This window comes from Physeter macrocephalus, chromosome 6, assembly GCF_002837175.3.
Source record: "Physeter macrocephalus isolate SW-GA chromosome 6, ASM283717v5, whole genome shotgun sequence".
NCBI classification, from domain to species: Eukaryota; Metazoa; Chordata; class Mammalia; order Artiodactyla; family Physeteridae; genus Physeter; species Physeter macrocephalus.
This window is the reverse complement of record NC_041219.1, coordinates 47,491,739-47,516,829: the sequence shown is the minus strand read 5'-3', so window position 1 is coordinate 47,516,829 and position 25,091 is coordinate 47,491,739. Positions and strand designations below refer to the sequence as shown.

General features: G+C 57.1%; 1 protein-coding gene across 1 annotated transcript; it reads left to right on the top strand.

Moving 5' to 3' along the window:
• Positions 1-760: 760 nt before the first annotated feature.
• Positions 761-24,176, top strand: PARVG (parvin gamma). Its single transcript, XM_007099835.3, has 13 exons — positions 761-853; positions 3,452-3,516; positions 4,841-4,943; positions 5,502-5,642; positions 6,477-6,592; positions 7,741-7,796; positions 10,609-10,631; positions 13,191-13,249; positions 13,472-13,540; positions 15,627-15,728; positions 21,995-22,067; positions 22,550-23,617; positions 23,976-24,176. The coding sequence occupies exons 1-12, from the start codon at positions 775-777 to the stop codon at positions 22,657-22,659; spliced, it is 996 nt and encodes a 331-aa protein (XP_007099897.1). The 5' UTR covers positions 761-774; the 3' UTR covers positions 22,660-23,617; positions 23,976-24,176.
• Positions 24,177-25,091: the final 915 nt, after the last annotated feature.

Sequence of the window (25,091 nt, the reverse complement as noted above, 5' to 3'; positions counted from 1 at the left end):
GGACGAGGAAGGGTACCTGTGGGCTCTGGGAATGCTGGCCCTTCCCGGCGAGCAAAGAGACCCCCAAACCACCACGACAGGCCGGGGTGACAAGCCCCGTTGTGGAGAACCTCGCTCAGAATTGGGGCCAGGCAGGGCCAGGCCGCCCCCCTGAGAGCCCAGCCTGCACCCCAGTCCCGTCCACTCACAGCCTGCGGTGCCTCTCTGTGTCCCCCCGGCTCAGGCGCAGGGCCCAGAGACGACAGGCCTGCTGTCCCCCAAGCCTGCCCCCGCAGGAGCTCCTGGTCTGCAGATGTCACCCATCGGTGTGTTCACCGCAAGCGGCCATAGCGGCTCCACGCGGCCCGCCCAGATTCCCCCTGGAGCTCAGCCCGAGGGTCTTCTAGATCCACGAAGCTCTGAGGAGTGGGCTGCTCCCTTGGTCCTACTGTCCAGGGTGGGTGGGCTTCCCGTGTGCTCTAGTGGGGCCACGGGCTGGCCGCCCTGCGCCTGACCAAGGAGCCCATCTCCCGGCCAAGCCTTTGCCCAGGTTGAGACCTCAGTCGCTGCCTTTCTCCGTACCTGTGTCCTGCAAGGATCGGCTCCGAGCTTCCCTCTCACCAGGGGCCCCGTCCCTTGGCCCAGGCAGCGCGGTGACTTGTCCATCCAAAGCCAGCTCCCACCCTCTCTCTCCCCGTGCCTCCTGGTCTGGAGGAAACGACACACAGAGTGAGTTTAGAGTGACTCGGAGGGTGATGTCCTGTTTCCTGCATCCCCAGGGCCAGCAAGGCAGTGATGGAGCCGGAGCCCCTCTACAACCTGCTGCAGCTCCCCGGGACGGTGGACCTACCGGCCGGGGCGACACTCTCACAAGGTGCCGGGCCAGCGGGGGGGGGTGGGGGATCTGCATTGTAAGAACCGAACAAGCCGCGCTGGGTACTGCATTGCTTTTCTAAGTTGTCAGCAGGACACCCGGTTCTGTCCAGCCTCTGCCTATGCCTTCTGCTTTATACTTGACCCCCTGCTTCTGGAACCTTCCACGGAGTTATCCCCGTATCCCACATAACCGCACATCTCCAGGTTAATGAGGATACTGATTGCTGTGTGTGCCCACTCTGGGCTGGGGCTGTGCTGAGAACTTCTTATACGCAGCATCTCACCTATTGCTCTGAGGATGGGTGTTTTTACCTCCTTTTTCCAGACAAGGAAACTGAGGCGCGGGGAGTAATGTAGCAGAGCACCAAGTCCAGGGTCGCGGGGCCGACTCCGTTAACTGGCGTTCTCGGTTTATAAGTGGTTTCAGGTTGGAAAGCATCATGAGGAAAATTGCAGTTCGGGTGGTAGGGCTTAGTGATTTGAAAAAATATTTATTTTTTGTTTTAGAGTTGGTTTAGAGATACTTACAGTTCTGGCAGGCAGAGCTGGAAAATGGTATGATTCAGAGTGGCAAGAAATCTGCTCCAGGAAAAGGCCACAGCCATTCACACACTCACTCGCTCTCTCCCCAAGCGTCTGTCAAGGGCCCGCCCTCCTCTTGTCAGAACACACGGGGCTGGGTGGTACGCAGAGGTTTTCAGAACGTCTAGACGTCTCCAGCTGGGCCACGTGAACACAGAGGCAATGCATTTTGTGGATCTGGGCAAGGCCGCCCCACGTGGTGGCTCATTTTCCCACCCCATCCTTTGGGACTCGATTCCAGAGGGCCCCCTTGGCCCTGACCCTTGTGGGTTCTGAGGTTCTTAAACTTGCAGGAGATGCTGACCCAGGTCTTGGGGCTCATAGGACGAGCCAGGCAGCCTCAGTGTCCTGCCCATATGGGGGAGCCAGACAGATGCCGGTGAACTCTGTCCTGGCCCCTTGGAGCCCCGGAATCTGGGCAAATCTGAGCCGTGGCTCCTTCTTATATATGTGGGTAGAGTTGCCAGGTAAAACAGAGGATGCCCAGTTAAGTGTGAATTCCAGATAGACAAGAAATAGTTTTTGACTTTAAGTATGTTCCCAGAATATAAATACTGCAGTGTCTGAGGATGAGCTGGTGTTCATGAGGGAAATGCTGGGGGGAAGGGCATTAGGGAGGAGGCTGGAAGAGCATGGGCAAAGGAAGAGAGGTGCAGAGGATGAGGCGTGTCCGGGAAATCAATCTCTTTGGATGTTTGGTGCTCAGGGTGCGTGTGTGTGTCTGTGTGTGTCTCTGTGTGCGAGCGCGTGTGTATGTATGCGTACCTGTGTGTGTATGACTGTGTGTGTCTGTGTGTGTCTCTGTGTGCGAGCGCGTGTGTATGTATGTGTACCTGTGTGTGTATGACTGTGTGTGTCTGTGTGTGTCTCTGTGTGCGAGCGCGTGTGTATGTATGTGTACCTGTGTGTGTATGACTGTGTGTGTCTGTGTGTGTCTCTGTGTGCGAGCGCGTGTGTATGTATGTGTACCTGTGTGTGTATGACTGTGTGTGTCTGTGTGTGTCTCTGTGTGCGAGCGCGTGTGTATGTATGTGTACCTGTGTGTGTATGACTGTGTGTGTCTGTGTGTGTCTCTGTGTGCGAGCGCGTGTGTATGTATGTGTACCTGTGTGTGTATGACTGTGTGTGTCTGTGTGTGTCTCTGTGTGCGAGCGCGTGTGTATGTATGTGTACCTGTGTGTGTATGACTGTGTGTGTCTGTGTGTGTCTCTGTGTGCGAGCGCGTGTGTATGTATGTGTACCTGTGTGTGTATGACTGTGTGTGTCTGTGTGTGTCTCTGTGTGCGAGCGCGTGTGTATGTATGTGTACCTGTGTGTGTATGACTGTGTGTGTCTGTGTGTGTCTCTGTGTGCGAGCGCGTGTGTATGTATGTGTACCTGTGTGTGTATGACTGTGTGTGTCTGTGTGTGTCTCTGTGTGCGAGCGCGTGTGTATGTATGTGTACCTGTGTGTGTATGACTGTGTGTGTCTGTGTGTGTCTCTGTGTGCGAGCGCGTGTGTATGTATGTGTACCTGTGTGTGTATGACTGTGTGTGTCTGTGTGTGTCTCTGTGTGCGAGCGCGTGTGTATGTATGTGTACCTGTGTGTGTATGACTGTGTGTGTCTGTGTGTGTCTCTGTGTGCGAGCGCGTGTGTATGTATGTGTACCTGTGTGTGTATGACTGTGTGTGTCTGTGTGTGTCTCTGTGTGCGAGCGCGTGTGTATGTATGTGTACCTGTGTGTGTATGACTGTGTGTGTCTGTGTGTGTCTCTGTGTGCGAGCGCGTGTGTATGTATGTGTACCTGTGTGTGTATGACTGTGTGTGTCTGTGCGTGTGGGAGCATGTGTCTGTGCATCTGTGCATTTGTACATGTGTGTGTGCAGGTGTGTGTGTGTGTGTGTGTGAGCTCACTCGTATGCACGTGTGTGTGCGTGTGAAGCAGCGCGACCGATTTCCTCTTGTGGTCGAGGTGCCCGCTCTGGGGGCGGCCTGCGGGGCCCCCAGGCACATATGCTCGTCTCTGCTTCCAGGAGAAAAGAAGAAGTTCCTGCCACCCACTTCCAGGAAGGATCCCAAATTTGAAGAACTGCAAAAGGTGTGGCATCCTTCTCTGACCCTCTTTCTCTGGGGGAGTCTTTTTGTCTTCCTGGGGTGGGGACCGCAGGCCGCCCCCTCCCCTCCCCGACCTCAGGCTGGTGGGCGGCGATCCCGCAGGCCCCTGGGAGACTTGCTGAGTGGCTGCGTGAAGGGATATTTATTGAGCACTGACTGTGTGCCTTTACGTACATGATCCCAGCAAACTTCACGGCAGTTGAGGGGGATCTGTTGCCACCTGCGTCCCAGGGAGCAGATAGTGAGGCTCGGAGAAGTGACCTGACCTGTGGGGGACACATGGCTGGCCAGTGACAGAGCTGGGATTTGACCCAGGTTGTTGGCCCCCAATCTTGTGCTCCTTTCTGGCTCAGCTACCCAGGGCAAAGGACAGCTGGCGAAGTGGCCAGGTATAGGCATGCATCACCCACTTCTTGGTACTCTTCTTGGCTCTAGGACCAGCTGGGCAGCACAGGCTTGGGACCTCCATTTTCCTCTGCCCTACTTCTGTAGTCTCCACGGGGCCTTTCTGTTGCCTCCTCCAAGGAGGCCTCCTGGCCTGCACCACCTTTGACTACCCCTAGAGGATTTGTGGCCCATTTTCCATCCTTTCCTTCCTCCCTCCAATTCTCTCCGTCCCCCCGTCTACTTTTCCCTCTGCTGGGCCACTGGGACACAGAAGAAAACCTGGTGGCGTGCTGACACTTCATCTTAGTTTGGGTTCCCCCAGAAGCTGATCCTGAACTAAAGATTCGGGTGCAGATATTGAGTTGGGAGGTAATTGCAGGAGACAAGGAAGGGGAGCAGGGAAGTAAGACAGGTGGGAAGGAGACACCCAGGGTGGGTGAGGGAGCAGGTGATGGCTGTCGGAGCTCAAGCCGGTTGGGAACCTCTGGGAGCCAGTAAGGAGCGGGCACCTTGGAGTCTTCCTGCTGGGGCAGAGGAGCCGGGGTGTTTATCCGCCAAGCGCCGTGTAGCTCGGGCTGCTCCCTCGAAGGGATGGGGTGCTGTTTCTCTGCACTTCTGACTTCCAGGGGCAGCCCTCGGGCTTTGCCGCAGTTTGCGGGAGGGGGCGGGACACCAGCGCCCGTGTATCAGCAAAACCTTACACAGAACAAACAACAGCCGCCAGTGCTCAGGTCTTTGGGAGCCCAGAGCAGGCCCCTGACTCAGCCTGGGAGATCAGAGCAGGCTTCCCAGAGGAGGTGATGCTTTTCCTGGCCTTGAAGGATGGGTAGGAGTTGGCTGGTGGGAGGAGGGCAGAGCTGAGCCTGGTGAGAGGCCGGGCGAGGAGTGGCCCCGGGCCAGCTGTCGCTTGGGCCCCGCAGGCGCTGATGGAGTGGATCAATGCTGAGCTCCTGGCCGAGCACATCGTGGTCCGCAGCCTGGAGGAGGATATTTTCGACGGGCTCATCCTGCACCACCTTCTCCGTAAGTGGCTGCTTCCAAAGCTGGGCGGTCCTGGAGGACTGGGTGGTCCCGACTCCCCTTGGGCCAGCCTGGGGCCTGCTCAGTGCCCTCTGCGGTGCCCTTGGCGGATTGGCTGCAGGACGGTCCCACGAGCTGCGGCTTCCTGAGCCCTTGCCACGGAGCAGGTGCAGTTAATCCTCAGAACAACTCTGTCCTGTGACTATGGCCGTTTTACAGACCAGGAAACTGAGCTCTGAGAGGCCTGGTACCTTGTCCAAGGCCTCACCGTGAAGAAAGTAGGGGAGCCAGGGGTCTCGGCTTTAACCACGGGGCCACCCGGCCCCACAGGAACGAGGAGAGTGGGAGGCTGGGGGGCGGGGCACAGGGGTGGTCGATGTGAGGTGGGCCCGGGGCAGAGCTCTCGCCACCACGCAGCCTGCGTGCCCCGTGAGGAAGGGCGGCACCCTGCCTCCCTGGAGGAAGCAGACTAGCTGTGGGTCCCCTGCAGGGGCCCCAACTGTCCCCCCCGCCAGCCTTTCCCACCCTCTCTCTCCCTCTTACTCCTTCCCCTGCCCTCAGAGAAGCTGAGTGGAGTCAAGCTGGACGTGGAGGAGATCGCCTTGACCGCGGCTAGCCAGAGGCGCAAGCTCGCGGTGGTCCTGGAGGCCGCCGGCCAGAGCCTGCGGGTGGAGGAGCCACAGGCCAAGTGGAGCGTGGAGAGTGCGTGGGGCTGGTGTCGGGGAGGGTGGGGGGAGGCAGAATCACAGCCCCCGCATCGGGGTGCGGGGGGTGCTGCCTTGAAGCACAGCACGAGGGTGATAAAACGCAGCCCTTGTCCATAATGCGCCCACTGCTTACTGAGTTCCAAGCATCACACACGCCCTCATCTACTTCGTCAGATGGGCACTAACCATCCTGCTTCATTAATTTAGCTAAGTTGCATCTGCAGTGCCTGCTCGTAAGAAAGGCGCGTGTGCAAAGCCCCACCCCGTTAACCATTTGGAATGGTTTCCTGCCATTCCAACCTCTGCATCTTCCCCGTTTTCCAGATGAGAAAACCGAGGCCAAGAGACGTTGAATAGCTTCGCCAAGGTTGGGTGGTGAGGGAGGATGTAACAGTTTTCAAACCCGGTTTTTGTTGGGTCCCCTGCCACTACCTTCGCCACTGCAAGTCTCACGTTCAATAGTCGATGTTTGCACTGTTGGCCCCGGATCAGGTCGCACTCAGCTTAAATCGAACAATTTGTTCACCCAGGGCCCTGCTGTAGGACGTTTAGCTGTTTAAACAGCACTGCAGTGAACATCTGTGTGTTAGAATCCCCGTCGGCAGGGTGGAGTGTGCCCGTGGGCTGTACTTGCAGAAGAGGGATGACTGGGGCAGAGTGTGACTATTTTTAGCCTCCAGATGTAGACCTCCGGACCTCTGCTCTCCTGAAGGCTGGACACAGAGCTCCTTGGCCTGCACAGGGTGGTTGTGGCGAAAAGGAACCCACCATGTGGCCCCGGGTTTGGTGGTCCCCCAGGGCTCTGACCTTGTGCCCCCTCCCCTCCCAGGCATCTTCAACAAGGACCTGCTGGCCACCCTGCATCTCCTCGTGGCCCTGGCCAAGCGCTTCCGGCCGGACCTGTCCCTCCCGCCCGATGTCAAGGTGGAGGTGATCATCATGGAGGTAAGGCGCGGGGCGCCGGAGGATGCCTGCCTGCTGGCCGAACATCTCGGGGCCGTATGGCCACACCCTGGGTGGGGGCGTGCTGCACGGGGCGGGGGCTGAACTGGGGTGAGTTCCAGGGAGCCATGAGAAACACCAGATTCCACCAGGACCGCAGTGGGGGGTTGGGCTGGAGCTGCGGGCGGGAGATGCTGAGGGTCCAGTGAGGCCACGAGGGGGTCTGTGGGCCGGCCAGTCCCACCTACTCAGCAGATGGCACCTGCCTGAGGCATCACGAAGGTCCTGGCTGACGGCAACCACGTGGGCCATAAGCGACCATCTGTTCACGGCCTTTCTGGGGTCTTCACACCACTGGGCCACTGCCCTCTCACTGTGATGGTCTCACCCCTCGACAGATGGGTGTGACGAAGGTTCCAGGGACCTCTGTGGGTTTCCCCACCCACGGGGTGCTCCCTGTCTAGCACGTGCAGGACTTCTGCTGTAGCTGATGCCCCGGGAGTCCATGGCTTCTCTCTCAGACAGGCCCCAAGCACCACAAAGAGGCCCCACCTGCTTCTGCTTCCCGCGCTCCCCTCCCCCAGCCCCTGGGTACCTGGGGAGCAGCCGGCTTCCCTTAAACCCACCCGACAGAACACGCTGAGTCCAGCCAAACCCAGGAGAAGGCACTCTTACTTGGTCAAAACAGTTGACTTGAAGTCTCTGCTGAGCAGTGTCACGGCTTTGTTTACACGTCTGGAAATCAGAGGTGACTTCATTCCTTCGTGCATTCACCACTCACTCATTCACTCATTCACCCACCCACCCACTCACTCACTCATTCATTCATTCACCCGCTCATTCATTTGTTATTCAGATGAACACGTGTCCATTGATGCCCTGTGAGCCAGGCACTGGGCAGACTTTGGGGATAGCTGGGGAACGAGGCAGACGCGGTCCCCATCCTCGTGGGGCTCAAGGCCTGAGGGAAGAAGGACAGTTAAGCTGCCCCAGTGGTGAGCGCTGCCCAGGAGGCCCCCTTGAGGAGCGGATGAGGCAGAGTAAACTGGGTCCCTTGGGGCTGCTTTGGCCACTACAGTCTCCTCTAGTGGCAGGCGTGGTCCTAGAATTTTCTGTGGTTCCTCCCTTCCATCCCCTTTTCTCTTTCCTAGAGCACCAAGAGTGGCCTGAAGTCGGAGATGTCGGTGGAGCAACTCACTGAGTGCGGGTGAGGGAGGGGCCAGGGGTGCAGGCCGGCTGTGCTTTCTCAGGAATGGGCGTGGAGCCTGGGGCCGGGGGCGGGGCCGGGGGCGGGGCAGACCTGCCTGACCTTCTTGGGAGGGGCCCTCACTTTGCCGGACTGCTCTAATTGCTGCGGGGCCTGCATTGGCCCTCACCGGGCTCGCCCCCACCCTCCGCAAAGCCCGGCAAAACAGAGCTGGGGTCACAAGGGGCTCTGGCCCTCGGTCATGAGGTCACACTGCAGGCACTGGGGGCCAGGAGGGACCCGGAAACTGGGGTCTCTGGACCCCAACCCCAGGCTGGTTTCCTAACACCTGGAGCCGGATGCTGCCGGGAAGCCTTACCCTCATCCATGGCGGGGAGATTCTGCAGCCGGGCGTGACACTTACACCCGGTGCCAGGAGGCAAGGGCGCAGAGGGCTCACTCATACCACCAGCGCTTAGTGAGCACCTACTGTGTACGGGGTGGGGCTGGGACCTGGAGTGCCCGGGTCAGCCAGCTGTCGGCCTTCGTCTGTCCGTGCACGCAGGACACCCGAAGTCGATCAGCCAATGGGCTCTCCCCTCTGCCTCGACGCCCACCTGCACAGCATGTGCTTCATGGCCGAGTTGGAAACAGCCACATTGGGACGAGGGCCGGGCACGTGCACTCTGCAACAAGAGAGCCGCAGAGTCCTGGGGTCTGGGAGAAGCAGGGGGTCCCATTAGGCGTCTCTGAACTGCAGGCCGCAGTTCAGCCTTTAGAAGGGCCTTAGCAGTGCGGGACCAGGCTGGCCTCTGGCCTAAACTCCTGACTGCCTGGGTGGTAAAGGAAACTGTACATGTACCTCGTACCCCCGACCCAAGCCCTCCAGCACCCCAGCTGCGTTGTCTCTCCAGGGAGACATGGCCGTTTTGCATTCCTGGACTCCCTTTTGTTGGAGATTGTAACTGACCTCAGCCAAGGGTCCCTCCCTCCTGCCACCTGTAGGCTCACACTTCCGGGCACCTGCCCAGGTCCCTGCCCCGTTCCCTGGGTGGGAGCCCAGCCCTGCTGCAGGCCCCTGGGTTTGGGACGCTTGTTCTGCCCCGTGAATTGTAGAATCTTTACTGGGTACAGGCAGAATGTTTCTCATCTTTGCAAAGTTGCAAGAGCTGCGGAGGGGCCCTGGCTCTCCCTGCCGGGCAGTATTTCTCCAGATCCTACCACATGTGGCTGCCTGGCTTCCCCACTTCGCAGCCCACCCCTGTCTGGTCCAAAGGTCTTTCCGGTTTTGGTCTGAGAGTGGGCTCCTTGCAGGAAAGTTGTGGATTCTCCTTTCCGGTCTAACACTTACTGAAGGCCTGCTGTGTGCAGGGCACTGGGCTGTTTCAGCTCCCTTAACCCATTTTATCCTCAGCAACCCCAGCTGGGTGAGTTCAGTTCTCTTCTGCTCACAGGCTGGGCAGCCAGCCCCACCTGGACTGAAATCCCAGATCAGCCATGTCTGAGCTGTGTTCCCTTGGGCAAGTCACTCCCCCTCTCTGAGCTTCTTCACGCCTCTGATAAAGGGAGACCCGTGCCTACTTTTTGGGGCTGCTGTGAGAGTTATAGGTGATGTATGTGAGGGGACCTTCCCCCTCCTGTACGCCCCCAGCCCTGAGGTCCTTCCGGTCTATGGCTCCTGGATGTCCACTGCGGATGGGGTGGGGGGAAGGGCTCAAACCTCTGCCAGTTGATGGCGGGTAAGGTCTGTGGTCCAGGCGTGTGAGCCGAGCATGGCCAAGGGCGCAGGAAGCAGACCTCTGCTGGTCCCTCCTGCCAGCGGGGCCCGTGCGCTCGTCGGCCCATTTACCCTCCCAAGGTCACCCTGGGAGGAGGGCTTGTCCCCCCCTCGAACCACCACCGCCCCACCCCGACTCGGGGAGGCTAAATGGCCTGTCACCCAGCCGCTGAGCGGCTCTGCACGGGGCCCTGTCAAGGCTGAAGCTTCAGGCTCCGAGTTTGGGGAACTTGAGAGGGAGGGTGCAGTTAGCGGTCATGGGCGCTGCACCCCTTCTCCCTTCATAGCCCTAAAATCACCCTTCTCAGCCGCTGATGAGCTCGGAAATGTCTGTGAGGGCAGCACAGGGACGTGTGCCCCTCCTGGCAGCTGCCTCCGTGCTGAGCCCTGGGTCCCAGGCTGCCCTCTCCACCCCCCAGGGCCACGGTCGGAGGGGCCGCCCGGCTCTCCAGGGAGAGTTCGGCCTACACTTGGGGCCCAGAACCTTGCTTCTAGGAGGTGCGCTGGGGCGGAGAATTTAGCAACAAAGTCAAAGAAAAACCACTCAAAAACAATGAAAAGGGAGTGAAAGAAGCCAGACACAAGAGAGTACATACGATTTCATTTCATAGACGAACAGACAAAATGAAAGGCCAACAGGACAAATCAGAGCAGTGGTAACCTTTCTGGGGTGTAGCGGGGTGGGGGAGCACATTGGGGGTGCTAGGAGGGCTCTGTGCCTTGTTGGGGGTGGGGGTTACACACGCGTGTGCATATGTAAACATGCACCAGCTCTAAAGTTAGGATGTGTGTGTAATCTAAAACAGCAGCCACAAAAAGGACACAATCCAGACATTTCTAGGTGTGGGAGCCTCAGGGGAAGCTTTGAACCTCGTTTGCCATTCGCGTTCCACAAGGGCCCTGCCTGCTTACAGAGCTGCCAGGAAAAAGCAGCTCCCCAGTTTCTTTGTCAACCTTCCCACTGCCGGGTCTTGTCATACGAAGAGACTGCAGGTTTGAGGATGCTTTTTTTTAACCATGTGTTTCCTTTTCTCCCCCCTACAATTTTCCCTTTAGCACAGACAAGGACCAACCTTCGAGTGAGTACTTTCCTAATTTAGGGAATCTTTTTCTTTTTTTTTTTGCGGTACGCGGGCTTCTCGCCGCTGTGGCCTCTCCCGTTGCGGAGCACAGGCTCCGGACGCGCAGGCCCAGCGGCCACGGCCCACGGGCCCAGCCGCTCCGCGGCACGTGGGATCTTCCCGGACCGGGGCACGAACCCGCGTCCCCTGCATCGGCAGGCGGACTCGCAGCCACTGCGCCACCAGGGAAGCCCATAGGGAATCTTTTTCTACTGGATACGTGTGGAGACAAACATGTCATGATGACAGGTTGATTACTGGGTGTGCTCACAGTTCCTTTGTGGTCTGCTATGTGTATCTCAAGCCCTCTTGTCCATTTGTCCCTCCTTCTGTCTGTCTGTCCATGCATCTGGCTGTTCCTTCTTATGATACCGCTCATATGGGTAGAGAGATTTATTATTCCCATCGGCAGCAACTATGGAGTGTTCAGTGTGTGGGCTCTGGAGCCAGGCAACCTGGGTTCAAACACTAATTCCCCCATTTATTAGCCACGTGAACTTGGGCAAGTGTCTGAACCGGTCTGTGCCTCAGTTTCCTCATCTGTAAAATGGGATTAATAATGGCACCCACCTCTTAGAATGGTGGTGAGGGTGAAAAGATACCTTGTGAATGTGCTTAGCACAGAGTCAGTGCTTAATAGTGATTGTTCACTAATTTGGCTGCTACTTTTGTGACAGAGATCTTCACCAATCAACTGATTAACCCAACCTTTCCTTCTTCGTTCATTCATTCCTTAGTCAGTCTGCCTGGCCAGTTGGTCATCCATCCATCCATATACCAATCCATTCATCTATTCATCCATACATTCACCCACCCATCCATCCATCCACCCATCCATCCATCCATCCATCCATCCATCCATCCACCCATCCATCCATCCTTCTATCCTTCTATCCTTCCATCCATCCATCTATCCATCCATCCATCCATCCACCCATCCATCCATCCTTCTATCCATCCATCCACCCATCCATCCATCCATCCATCCATCCACCCATCCATCCATCCTTCTATCCATCCATACACCCATCCATCCATCCATCCATCCACCCATCCATCCATCCACCCATCCATCCATCCTTCTATCCTTCCATCCATCCATCCATCCATCCATCCATCTGCCAACCCATCCATTCATCATCCATTCCTCTTAACATTATTTTTCCTGCTTGAACCTTACCCACTCGGGACAAAGAGCTGTATGGGCAAGGGAGTCTCACCTGCAGAGGAGGAAATAGTGACCTGCGAGGGGCTTCTGAGAACAGGGGCTGAGAAAGGTTGAGTGGGGAAAGGGAGGAGAGGGGAGGCATGGGGGAGGCTGGTCGGATGGCTGTGTGTGCATGTGTGGAGGGGCAGCCGGAGGACACAGGGGTTGCCTAAGGAGCAGTGTTTGTTAGGGGGCCGCATGAGGCTGGGTCACACAATGAGGGGCAGGGACACGGAAAAGGGCTCCCTTAAAGCCATTTCTAGCATGTCCATCCTGTTCTGGCCTGTGCCATCCGAGTGCACATTGGCCTCTGAATTCCTGGCTCCTTCAGGGACACAATTTCGCTGACCACAGGCCAAGAGGTCTGGGAGGGACCACTGGTGTTTCCACCATGTTTATTGGTTTATGGGGCATTTTAACGTGCATGATGCTATCTGGTGCTACTTTTCCCCCTTCACTAATGAGGGAACTGAGGCACAGAGAGGTGAAGTGATTCGTTCGGAGTCACACAGCAGCTGATTGGCAGGATCAAGAGGGAAATTCTTCTACTGGGTTTGGGTATTCAGTGCCTGTGGAGCATTCTCCCCAGGGGAAGGTGAAAAGCTGCATAGCTGCTAATAGTAGGAATGCAGCTTGTGGGAAAAGGGCGTTAGTCTGAGGACTTGGCACCTCTGAGGCTGGACCAGTGGCCTGAGCTGCTAAGATGCAGCTCCACGGGCATGACTCAGCTACTGAGGGCGCTGGTCTTTTGTGCGCTGTAGCAAAGTTCAGACTCTCTGGGGGGGCTGGGTGCCCTTATTCTGCCAGTCCACAAACTCTGTGGAGGAGACCTCTGGGCCAAGGGTCAGTGTGGGGCTGGTCCCTGCTCAGCCACCTATGGCAGCTCCCGTGGGCTTGTGGGTGTAGCAGGGAACCAGCAGGAGGCGGGGCAAGTTCCCAGAGGAAGGCGTGGTGTCCGCGGCAGGAAAGGTGACCGTTTATTTAAGTCCTACTGTGTGCCCAGCCACATCACAGGTGTGTTATCTGCTCCCAAACTGGATATTTACAATGACCCCCACCTGGTAGTTATTATCAGCCATACTTTACAGATGAGGAAAACAAGGCACAGAGAGGGGAGACGATTCTCTCCAGGCCACACAGCCAGGGGAGCAGTGACTCTGACCCAGACCTGTTCTTTAGTTCAAGAACCTTGAGATAAAACTACATCTCCCTCGAGACTGGTTATTCTGAGAAACTTTGGTGGAAACAAGTCCCTGTTTGGCTCAAAGATAATAGCATCGTAATGAGGTGTTTAATGGATCTGTCTGCAGAGGACGTCTTCGATGAATTATTTAAGCTGGCTCCGGAGAAAGTGAACGCTGTGAAAGAGGTAAGAGAGGTCAAAGTTGCAAGAAGTACCTCCTGCCACCCGCCCACCCACCGCCCACCTGCCTTGGGTCTGGGGGTGGGGGTGGGGCAAGGGGAAAGGAATCGGGCCCTCACTCTGCACCTGCTGTGCGCCGGGTGCCGTGTGGGGGCCTTTCTGCGGCCCCAGGTGGGGAGGTCGCAAAGCCGAGCTGGGGCCCTGGGGCCCTTATTCTTCCCTGGGGAGGCTATAGTGAACTTCATCAACCAGAAGCTGGACCGCCTGGGCCTGTCCGTGCAGAATCTGGACACCCAGGTAGGGACTCAGCTGCAGGGTCTGGGGCAGGGAAGGGGCACATGGGGAGGGGGTTCCACAGGGTACTGGGAGCCTGGGCCCATCCTGTGTGGCCTGGTGTGTGTCACCTCTTGGAACCTTGGGGTCCTCCTCTCCAGTGAGGATGTTGCTGGTAGGTGGTATTGCCAGTCAGGGACATGACGGGGATCCTGTGACGTGGGGATCTCGGGCTTTGTCTACGTTGTTGTTACTTGTCATTGTAAAACAGCCACTTTTCAGCTTTTTTCAAAATTAATCTTGGTCTCTCCAATCCCAAGACTCAAAAAGCACGTGGGGTTTCCCTAACCGCGTTCGCTCACAGCGTTTATTACGTTGCGCCGTGTGCCAGGATGGGTCGTAGGTGCCGACACAGCCCCGTGTCTGTGGACTCCCTGAGTTGCCCAGCCCACTGTTCCGGGGCAGGAACAGAGTCTTAGGAGGTCAGCCTTGCCCAGGGGGTCGTGGCCTCCCACGAGGATGCTGTGCCCTGTGGTTTCCCTCTACACGGTGGGGTGCAGAGAAGCTGTGAAGCTAATTGCCAGCCCAGGGCCTTCAGGGCAGCAATGGAGCCTGCTGGACCCTGGGCGCATTAACTGGGCGTGGTGGTGCAGGGGTCGGGCCACGTGGGTTTTGCTCACACAGCATGACTGGGGCAGGTGGTGAGGTCAGGTCTGGTCACTGGAGCTGCTGATGTCTCAGGCACAGCCTGACATTAGCCAGCGGGGGAACGGGGTTGATATAGCCCCGTGCCTGGTAGCTAAAGCCGATACGGCCCTCACCATGTGCCCGGCCCTGAGCAAAGTGCTTTGCATACATTAACTCACCGACTCCTCCCAACAAACTCTTTAGGTGGGAACTGATACTATCCCATTTTACAGATGAGGGCATTAAGCACAGGGAGGTTAATTAACTTGTCCAAGGTCACACAGTGATTAACTAGCGGACCTGGGATTTGGACCCAGGTTGCTGAGGCCAGAGTTTGTGCTCCATCACCACCTCGCACGGCGGCCACATGAGAAGCCTGTGTGTGACGTGGTGTGGTGACACTGCAGGGTGGAGATAGCAGCCTCTGAAGCCAGATGGGCACGTGTTGCTCCTGGGCTCTGAGGACACCTCCTCCACCCTAGCTGTGTGGCTTTGGACCTGGACTTCTCTGAACCTCAGGCTCCTCTTCTTTTAAAATGGGTACAGGGATACCAACCTCATAGAACTGTGAGTAATAAAGGAGATGATGAGCACCCAGGTGTTTTGTGTATTACCTGACACACTGTCTACACATAATAAACGATACATTTGTGGTTTTATTGTATTTTATGTGGGAATAAACAAGATGATTTCTTAGGTTTACATTCTACCTGTTTCATCTTTATCTCTCCCTTGGTAAAATAATGACATTTGGAGAAAAATGGCACATGTGAGGATGGTATTTCGACTGCTGGATAAAAGGGGATATTAAAGTCCCTGGTATTTTGGTGGTATTACCAGGGAATATGCCAAACTAATAGCATCAGAACAGACCTAATATGAGGAAATTCCATTAAGGACTTGGCGTGGTGGCTTTTCCTCCAACATTCAGCCTTGTGTTTTGTGTCTTTGCAGAGATTGAATAGGATTATATTAGCATATGATGTGCTGGTGCGAGGGTGACAGCTTTATCTCTGAACATGCAGTCAAAACAGACAAATACAAATGCGGCAGCCAGCAAAATGAGCCCGGTGTGCTGTTCTCTGCCTTTTCCTGATGGAATTATTTTACACTTAACTCTGTTTTCTCCTGGGCTTCTGTAGCTCATGGAACAGTATGTGGTTTAAAAAATGATTTGAAGCTATTTTACAGAAAATGTAAAAATAGCTCATTTTACTGAGCGCATGCTCTGTGCTAGGCAACCAATAACTGCTTTATACCTGCTGCTGCTTACAACAGCTCTGTGAGGTCAGGGTGTCGTCCGCATTTCTCAAAAAGGGACCTGAGGCTCAGAGAGGTTGTGTGACTTCCGTAGGGTCACACAGCCTGTAAAAGGCGGAGTGGGATCCTCCAGGCTATCTGCCTCCCATTCCCTCCTTTGTAGTTTGCAGATGGAGTCATCTTACTCTTGCTGATTGGACAACTGGAAGGCTTCTTCCTGCACTTGAAGGAATTCTATCTCACTCCCAAATCTCCTGCGGAAATGGTAAGTTTTCCAAAGATTTTCCTTAGGGGTCTACCTCTAGGTAGGCAGATCTAGGAAACTGGCGTGATCAGTCTTTATTTATTCACTTCCAGGTGAAGTAAAGGTGAAAGGAAACTTTGTTTGTCCATATGTCAGCCCATCCATCCACCAGCCTCACCCCTAGACCCTCACACCTATCCGCTGACTTATTCATTCACTCATCCACCCGCTTCATCCACCCATTCACCTGCCTGCAAATCCATCCATCCATCCTTCCATCCATCCACCTGACCATCCATCCATCTACCTGTCCGCCCACCCATTCACCCATGCACTGGATCCATCATTTTCCCAGGTCCTCTTGGCATCAGGCCCCGTCGGCCATAAAGACAATCCAACACAGCTCCTGCTTTTGAGGACCGCTCACTCTCCACTCGCTGTACTCTCAATGATGTATGGTATATTCTAGGGCTATGATGAAGTGCCTTGGCTCATGGTGGGTGGGCCGGTGCGGGACCTGAAAGAAAGCGTGGTTAGTAGGATCTGCAGGAGTCAGGAGGGGCCTTGTGTGAGAGGTGGCCATGAAATTGACTCGGGCTTGGTTCGCAGCGTTAACTAGGGAGGGCACCCCCAGGGGAAGGGAACAGAGTCAGCCAAGGCTCGGGTGTGGCAGGGGTTCTGGCCTTGTGCGGGTCAGGAGTTCCCACGTGGACCCTGGAGTCTGGGGGGCTGGTTGGGAGATGGCTGCGTTAGTCCAGGCGGAGGGCTCTGGTCCCTGCCTGCACCTCAGGCTTTTTGCCCCTAAAATGTGCTCCCAGTACCTGCCCTGCCACCCCTCAGACCACGCAAATAATAGGAGAGAGTTTGGACCACCACAGAGGTGGAAGCATCCAGGGGCATGTGGCCCCTGGTCCCCCAGACCCGCCCAGGACCCCGGGTGGCCAGCTCCTCTCGGTCTGCACCAGGGTCCCAGGGACGGCTCAGCGGCAAAACCCAGGGTAGGAGGGCACCCTTTCATCCCTCCACAGAGAGGGGACACCGGGCAGGGCTGGGTGCCGGTTCCCGGTGCCAGCCTTGGGGAGCTTCTGGGAAAAGGAAAGATTTCGGTCCCCTTTGATGTGCCCATGGCCCTGGGGCTCGTTCAAACCCCAAGGCTGCCTGGGGTTGGGGGGCGAGCCTGTGCACCCTTGACCCTGGCCCAGTTCCAGTTTCGATCTCTGCCTGGCCCCCACATATCCGCAGCCCTGTCTGTCCCTGCTTCTGGCCGCAAGCCTGACCTACCCGGTCCCCTGCCGAATGTTCCAGGCCCGCCTTCCCAGCCTGCCGGACCCCCAGCCGCAGCCTCACTGCCCGCCTGTGGTCCTTACTCGGCCTGGCCCTCTGGCATCTCCAGATCTTTCCCAGGCCGTTCTCTAGGCCCATCCTGCCTCCTGCTTTGTTTCAGGCCCCTTAGCCGGGTGGTCAGCTCTTACCACCTTATCCCCACTGAGCTCTTGGGGCATCCTATAGGGCCCCGAACCATGGCTACTCTCACGTTCTCTTGGAGTTCCTACCTGCCTCCGGCCTCACCTGGCCCTTTACCCCATTTCTCCCTCACTCCATACCCCTGCGAGGGAGGCAGGGCAGGGTCGTATCTCCATTGTCCAGAGGGGAAAACTGAGGCTTTGGGACATGCCCAGGGCCATCCAGCTACTCAGTGGCAGGTCTGACACCAGGACTGGCCACCCAACCCTCAGCCCGCATTTCCCCCTTTGCAGCAGGAAGATGCCATCTCTGTGGGCGTCATCTCCACCTTCCCAGGAGGCAGGGGTGCTCTTGACTTGAAGATTGATTTGGGGCTCAGATTCCCAAGAGCTGAGAAGCAAACAGGCTAGAGCAGTGCAGTGTTTGTAGCTCTAGTGGTGGTAGAAACAGTGGTCAACACTTACTAGGTTCTTGTCCTTCACCAGGCACTGTGTTAATCAGCTATTGCCACGAGAATGCTGTGTAACAAACCACCCAAACAACCAGTGGCTTAAAACCGCAATCCTTCATTCTCATGGATCTGCGGGTCGGCCGGGTTTGGCTGCTCTAGACTTGGCGGGGCTCCATCACTCACGCGGGTTGGGCTGGGCGTCAGGCCATCTAGGCTGGGGTCACTGGGGCGGTCCAGCTCTGTGCACGTGCTTCTCGTCCTCCTCCTGGGACTGGCAGTGAGCCTGGCACGGTTTTTTCGCGCCAACGGCAGGGGCACAGAGACAAAGCAGAACACACAAGGCGCAGGCTCAGACCTGGGGTGCTGTCACTTCCTCCTCATCCTCTTGGCCAGAGGAGGCCCTGCGGCCTTGGTGCGGAGGCGGGAGAGCCCTGTGGTGTGTGGTGCAGAGACGATGCAGAACTGGGGCCAGGGAGGCGCTTGCCTCCCTGGACGAACTTGCTAATTCCTCCCCACCTCGGGCCTCTGAGTAGGAACTCTTCCCCATCTCCATTTTGCTCCGGGGAAACTGAGTTCAGAGAGAGCTAGGAAGCCGGTCAGGGTCGAGGTCAGACTGGCATCCAGGCTCGTCCATCTCCAAAGCCAGAGCCGCCTCCTTGCGTCCTTCCGGGGGAGCCAGAGGGAGCCCCATGGGAGATGGGGGGCAGGTGGTGAGCCCAGAAGGAGGCTCGCCCGGAGCTGCGGGGACAGGGGGGGCTTAGGTGGGTCGGAGTGAGCCTGAGACCCTGGCACTGACCTTCATCCGGAAGGCAGGAGGCCTGTGTGTGATCAGGAGAAGGGTGGGAGGATGGAGACGGGCAGGTCACACGCGGGCCCCCTGGGGACGAGGGGCTCAGAACAGCACAGGGGTCCCCTCTCTGTTCCTCCGGTGTTGGGGCTTCATGGGATGTCAGGGTGTGATCACTATTTGCTCGCCTCCAACCCCTAGTTAGTTACAAGCCAGGGACAAACGTCCCAACTTCTAAGGCCCCCGTGTGCCGGCAGCCTGCCTACTCCACCGGCTTCGGGACCGGCTTCAGGACCGGCTTCCAAAGATGAGCCGCAAATCTATGTGGGGGAAAAGAAGCAGCCTCTCAGCTCAGACCCCAAGAATGCATTTTTATGGACTCTTATAGGGAATCTCAGCCACAGGAATGTGTAATAAAAATGCTGAGGAAGTCATTAGCTGAAGAGGGCAGGAACAGCGGCCCTTTCCGAGGAATTGTTATTTCCGCAGGCAGCGTGGCCTCTGGCATTTGAATTTCTCGTTATCAGACCTTCTTTGCCAATGGCGTCTAGATGAGCTTGCCAATCCCTGAGGGAAGAGGAGTAGGGGTGGAGGAGAGAGGCGATCATTTTCTCTGCAGAAATGAAAGCACCGGGGCCAAGAATCTCTGGCTTCCTCCTACATGCAATTACTCCTCCCCGGGACGATTTGAATGCATCCTTCTGGGTCGTAACCTTCTCTCAGCTCCATACTTTCATCATCTCAAACTGTGCGCGGAAGAAAAATGGTGCTTTGGGTAGAGCACGGTGGGATCAGGCTGGAGCCCGGGGCAGCTGCTCCAGGTCAGAATGAGCCTCACCGAGGAGTGTGACCCATAGAAACAAGTGCGATCACTGCTCTAGTTGATGGCAGCAATTCTCAAATTCCACCAGGGCAGGCAGCGGGTCTGGGTTTGCCCCTGTTGCGTGGCCAGCGCATAGTAGATGCTCAATAAATATTTTTTAAATAAGTGAAGGAAGTCTTTCCAAGACACTGGTGAGCTGCTCTGTGACAAATGGATCCTATGGTCAAGTCACCTGGGAAAACATGCACAGTCTTGAAGGCTCATGACCCACCAAAACACATTCAAGGCTCTGAGAAGTCCTGCAGTGAAGGATTTCCATATAACTTTGTCAAAGCCAACATTTCCCAAAGCTGTTTGGCTCTCTGCACCCTGGACCACGCTGTGGGGATGCGGGCTTAGAGGGTGAGCGCATCAAAGGCAGGGCTGCGAGGCGGGGGGACCCAGCCCGGGTGTCTCGTTCTCACTCTGACATTTACTTTCTGTGCGCCGTATAAACAGTGTGCATGATGAGAATGAGAATAATAGCAACAGTTGTAACCCTCATTTTCCAGTCGGGGGAAGACCTGGGGACAAAGGCACAGGACGAGCAGTGGAGGTCTTAGCCCCTCACTCTGATTTTGCTTCCACCTGGTCCGGACATCCCCCAGAAGTGTGTCTCAGCTGCTTGGGAGCACTGGCACCTGTGACAACCTTGGTTTCTTCTTCTTGGCGGGCTCTAGAGGGGACAGCCCTGCTGGGCGGGTGACCCAGCCCTTGCCACTCTCTCTCTTGCATCTTGGACCCAGCTCAGTGCCTCTGTCCATCTGATGCCCCATCAACTCTCCCCCGTGGAGCAGGGCTCTGCTCGCTGCCTTCCAGGTCCCTGTGGTAACCCTCATTTTCCAGTCGGGGGAAGACTTGGGGACAAAGGCACAGGACGAGCAGTGGAGGTCTTAGCCCCTCACTCTGATTTTGCTTCCACCTGGTCCGGACATCCCCAGAAGTGTGTCTCAGCTGCTTGGGAGCACTGGCACCTGTGACAACCTTGGTTTCTTCTTCTTGGCGGGCTCTAGAGGGGACAGCCCTGCTGGGCGGGTGACCCAGCCCTTGCCACTCTCTCTCTTGCATCTTGGACCCAGCTCAGTGCCTCTGTCCATCTGATGCCCCATCAACTCTCCCCCGTGGAGCAGGGCTCTGCTCACTGCCTTCCAGGTCCCTGTGGTCCCTGCACGGCCACCAGCTGCCATGGAGGACCCTGGCCCCTTGCCCGGGATGTGGCAGGAGTCCTTGGCGTGGGCGGAAGATGCTGCCCCTGCCCCTGCCCTGTGCCCTTGGACCAGGACTGTGACCTGGCCCTTTCCCTCTCAGACAGCGTTCTTTCTCAGGGGCTTCAGGCCCTCCCACACGCCTCACTTCCCAGCCCTTGTAGGAGCCCGGACAGCTAGAATTTGCAGGGAAGCCCTGGCTCTGCCTTTATTATTCCCCCTTCAGTCTTGCCTTGCGGTTCCCATCCTGTGTCCACCATCACACTTGGATCTCCCCGGCAGCTTGGAAAGGCCTCTGGAAGATGCACTGTTCCCCTTGTACAGACGAGGGGACAAAGGCCCAGGCAGGACACGTGCCCTGTCTGACCTGTGACCTGTGACCTAGTGGGACGGGTGCACAGACATCTAACCCGGGTCTGCCCAGACCCACCAGGAGGTGACCGCAGGTGGCCTAGGCAGGGCGGCCTCCTCGGACGGGCCTTGCTCACCTGCTGCTCTGCCGGCCGGGTCTCTGGGCCCCTGGCTAGGTTGCCGTGGGAACTGCCTGGCTGTTTGAAGTGGGCTTTGGGGCTGGGATGGTCAGCAGATGCGGAGGCAAGGGACCGGCACGGCCGGCCACCAGTCTGGGACGTCCAGTCAGCACACTGGGCCTGAGACCGTTGAAGGAAGGAGCTGCTTGAGGTGCCAGGGAGTCGGGGACTCAGCCAGCTTTATCCCTGGCTCGTCCTGCCCTGCCCCATGCCCTCTTTTTACCACACCAGCCTGCTGCCCCGAGGAGAAGGGCAGGGGTCTTTTCGGTGGGATCTGAGGCCCCAGGGAGAAACTAGCTGTGAAAAGACAGGACTCCACTAACAGAGGGGCTGCTCTGAGCCGAGGGCTGCTGGGGCTCCCCAGGGCCCCCCACCCAGGGTCCTGAATCGGGGGAGACGGTGGAGACCCCACTTTGCAGGGAGCAAGTGGAGACCCCGAGGCACCAAGGGACCTGCTCGAGGCTCCCCAGGACCGAGCGGGGATCCGAACCTGAGTGGGCCTGACTCTGGCCCGGGCATTCTCCTCAGTGCTGGGAGCGGTGTCTCAGGCGCCAGCCGAGGCAGAGGGGTGGCACACAGGGCAGGCACCTGGGTAGAGGTGGCTCCTCCAGCCCCCAGTCTGCTTTGCAGGCACCTGGTTCCGACACTTTCCGTCTTGTGAGTTCAGGTGAGCCCTGTGGCCGCTCTGAACGTTGGTTTCCTCATCTATGCTTTACCCATGGAACTCGGCTGTTGGTTCCTGAGGGAGTCTCTGTTGCTCACGGGTTTCGGGGCTGCTTCGGAAAAGATCAGGGTGAACCCATGCTCCCTTCCCTGGTTAGTCCCCTCCCCTGGCAGGACTCACCCCCAGGTGTCACCTCCACCAGGAAGCCTTCCCTGATCCCTGGGCTGGGTGCCTTCCTCAGGGACTGCCTTTCCCACTAGAGGTGGCCTCCTTGCTGCACGACGGGTCATCGTGCTGACATCTGATGGGGTCTTGTCATTGTAGCTACACAACGTCACCCTGGCCCTGGAGCTGCTGAAGGATGAAGGCCTTCTCAATCACCCCGTCAGACCCGAAGGTGAATGCAGGGCACTTGTGGGCAGCCAGCCTCGGGCGAGCGCCCGGGAGCGGGGCACGGGGCGCGGGGACAGCCGTGTGTCGCTGCAGCCTCTTGCCTGGCGTTTGCTGAGTTTTCCTATGAGGGGCGCTGTGGCCACAGCCCCTACCCACGCCAGTGGAGGACGGTCCTGAGGAGAGGAGATGCGGGACTGAGGTCCCTGGGGGTGGGCTGTCCGGAGGGCTGAGGCCTGGAGGAGTTACAATGTCGGGGGGCCCCACAGGAGGGTGCAGGGGAGGAGGCGGAGGAGGAGGCAGCACACCCTGTGATGGGTGCTGGGACTCAGGCCTAGCTTGACCGACTGTCCTGGTTTGCCGGGGTCTCTCCCGCGTTTAGCACTGAAGGCCTGTGTCCCAGGGAACCCCTTGGTCCCAGGCAAAGGTGGACGGTTGGCCACCCCCTGCCCAGGCCTGAACCCTGCCCTGCTCTCCCCTGGCCCGCAGACATCGTGAACAAGGACGCCAAGAGCACGCTGCGGGTCCTCTACGGCCTGTTTCGCAAGCACAAGCTGAAAGAAAGCACGGACGGGTTGCCCCTGGAGTCCCCCAGTTAACCGTCACAGCCCCCCAGATCTGCTTCTCAGAGCCTGCCCGCCAGGCGCAGCTGGAGGTCCTGAGGGCCGCAGGGGGACCTCCTCGCCGTCCAGCCAGCCCCTGGGCCTCCCACTCTTATCCTGTGTGTCTGCGGCACGCCCCAGCCCCCCTTCCCTCTCTGCTGTTCCCGTCTGTCTGAATATCTTTGAACTCACTAAGCGTGGGTCGTTCTGAGCCAACCTCTGGCCTCGCTCAGTTTCTTCTAGCAAATGTATTTCTGGGAGGGATTTACGGAGCCTGCCGTTGTCCCGGGAGGGGCCCCGCTAAATGTGCATATGAATAGGAGCTGACCCCGCCCCCACGCAGCCTCCCTCCCCACACGGTGGGCGCGGGAGGGGCTCTTGTCTCCGAGGCCACCCCTGGGGTAGCCGAGAGCCCAGCGGTGCTGACCTGAATTGGGGCCGAGCGTCCCGCCCTGGAGCAGGGCCGCCCCTCAGGGGTCAGGGGTGACCTGACGGCGGAGACCCGCCTGCCCCCACTCAGCTACTGCAGCCCGCCTGCCTCGCGAGTGGGGCGATGGCCCCAGCATCACCTTCGAGAGGCAGGAGCCCTAAGTGGCTCCAAAACCAGGCCGCCGTGCCCCTCGGGAAAGTCAATTCAGTTACTTTTCAGAGGAACCGTGGCCCAGGCCCAGCCCTATGGCCGCGATGGGGAGCTTTGCCCAAAAGTCACAGAGAAGACGTCTTTGTGGCTGATTAGTGGGTCAGATCGTCTCCCAGTCAGTCCCCAGGGAGCTGCCGTGTGCGCGCGCGCGTGTGTGTGTGTGTGTGTGTGTGTGTGTCTCTCTCTCTCTCTCTCTCTCTCCAGCGAGACTCAGCACTTGCTGCATACAGTTCTCAAAGCAAAAGTCCCTGTGGGAGGACGGAACAGGGATTCCCAGAGCTGACGTCAGATGGGCACCAGCCTGGAGGAAGCAGGGTGGGCGGGGCTGGGGGTAGGGAGGGCCCACAGGGGAGGGCGGGGCGGTGGACCCTGGCTGGTGCTGGGCTCCTTCCTGCTCTCCCAGCTCCAAGCCCCTGTGGAGGACAGAGCCTATTAGGTCTGGGGTTGTCACAGTTTGACAGCCTTGGATTGGGGGAGGGGCTTTGGGGCAGGGGGCCGGCATGGGCCAGGCCATCTTTGCCAGACCAGCTGGTGGAGCGAGGAGAACGTCCTGCCTACGGGGAGGGACATAAGGAACCCTTGGAGCTGGTGTCTGAGTGTGAGACAGTCTCAGAGTGGTCTTGCCTCCAACCCACCCGCCGTCCACATGCTCCCCTTACCTCCTGATTCACAGATAATTAGGTGTAGATGAGGCCATGAGGATGGGGCCCCTGTGATGGGATTAGAGTCATTATAAGAAAAGAGAGATCAGAGCTCTCTCTCTGCCATGTGAGGACACAGCAAGAAGGTGGCCATCTGCAAACCAGGAAGAGGGCCCCCACCAGGCACCAAATCACCTGGCACCTTGATCTTGGACTTCCCAGATACCAGAACTGTGAGCAATAAATGTCTGTTTTTAAAGACACCCAGTCTATGTTATTTTATTATAGCAGCCACAGCTGACTAACACGGATTTTCAATACCATTAGTCATTAGGGAATTAAAATGAAAACCACAATGAGATCTCACTATACACCTCCTAGAATGGCTACATTGAAAAACTGACAATAGCAAGTGTTGACAAGGATGTGGAGCAATTAGAATTCTCATACATTGCTGGTGGGAATGCAAAATGGTACATTTACTTTGGAAAACAGTTTGGCAATTTCTTATAAAGTGATACAAACACTCACCATATGACCCAGCCATTTCACTGCTAGGTATTTATCCAAGAAAAATGAGAACATATGTCTACACAAAGGCTTAGACATGAATAGCAGTACTATTCATAAAAACCAAAGACCGGGAAGAACCCAAATGTCCATCGCCGGCAAAGGCATGAACAAATTAGAATGTGTCCATATAATGGGCTTCTGCTTAGTGACAGAGAGGAAAGGGTGTTGATACAAAACAGCCTGGATGCTCTCAACAACATTAGGCTAAGTGAAGGAAATGAGACACAAAGGGCTACACATTTATAAGAAATTCTAGCAAAGGCGAAACCCTGGTAGGGGCAGGAGGGAACTTTGGGGTGACGGGAATGTTCTATGTATGATCGTTGTGGCTACGTGACTGTCCACGTGTGTCAAAACTCATCAAATCGTACACTTATGGGGAAAATTTACCTTTTGTCAGTTATTCCTCTGCAGAGCTACAAAAATCAATTTAAAATTTTTTTCTGATTTGCTGTCAAACTGAGCAAGGGTGAGGATGGCCAACCTTCGGGGGGAGGGCTATGGAAGAGAGGGAGCCAAGACCCCCGGGATGCGGGGGCCTCCATTTCATGCTTTCGGGGAGCCTGGTATGAAGA

What these genes read in the sequence shown, in the direction of transcription:
- PARVG (XM_007099835.3), top strand. Translation starts at nt 775, where the DNA reads ATGGAGCCGGAGCCCCTCTACAACCTGCTGCAGCTCCCCGGGACGGTG. An exon ending in GAGCAACTCACTGAGTGCGG is followed by an intron (nt 7,797 to 10,608) that starts GTGAGGGAGGGG and finishes TTTTCCCTTTAG; the next exon opens with CACAGACAAGGACCAACCTT. An exon ending in TGCAGAATCTGGACACCCAG is followed by an intron (nt 13,541 to 15,626) that starts GTAGGGACTCAG and finishes CCTCCTTTGTAG; the next exon opens with TTTGCAGATGGAGTCATCTT.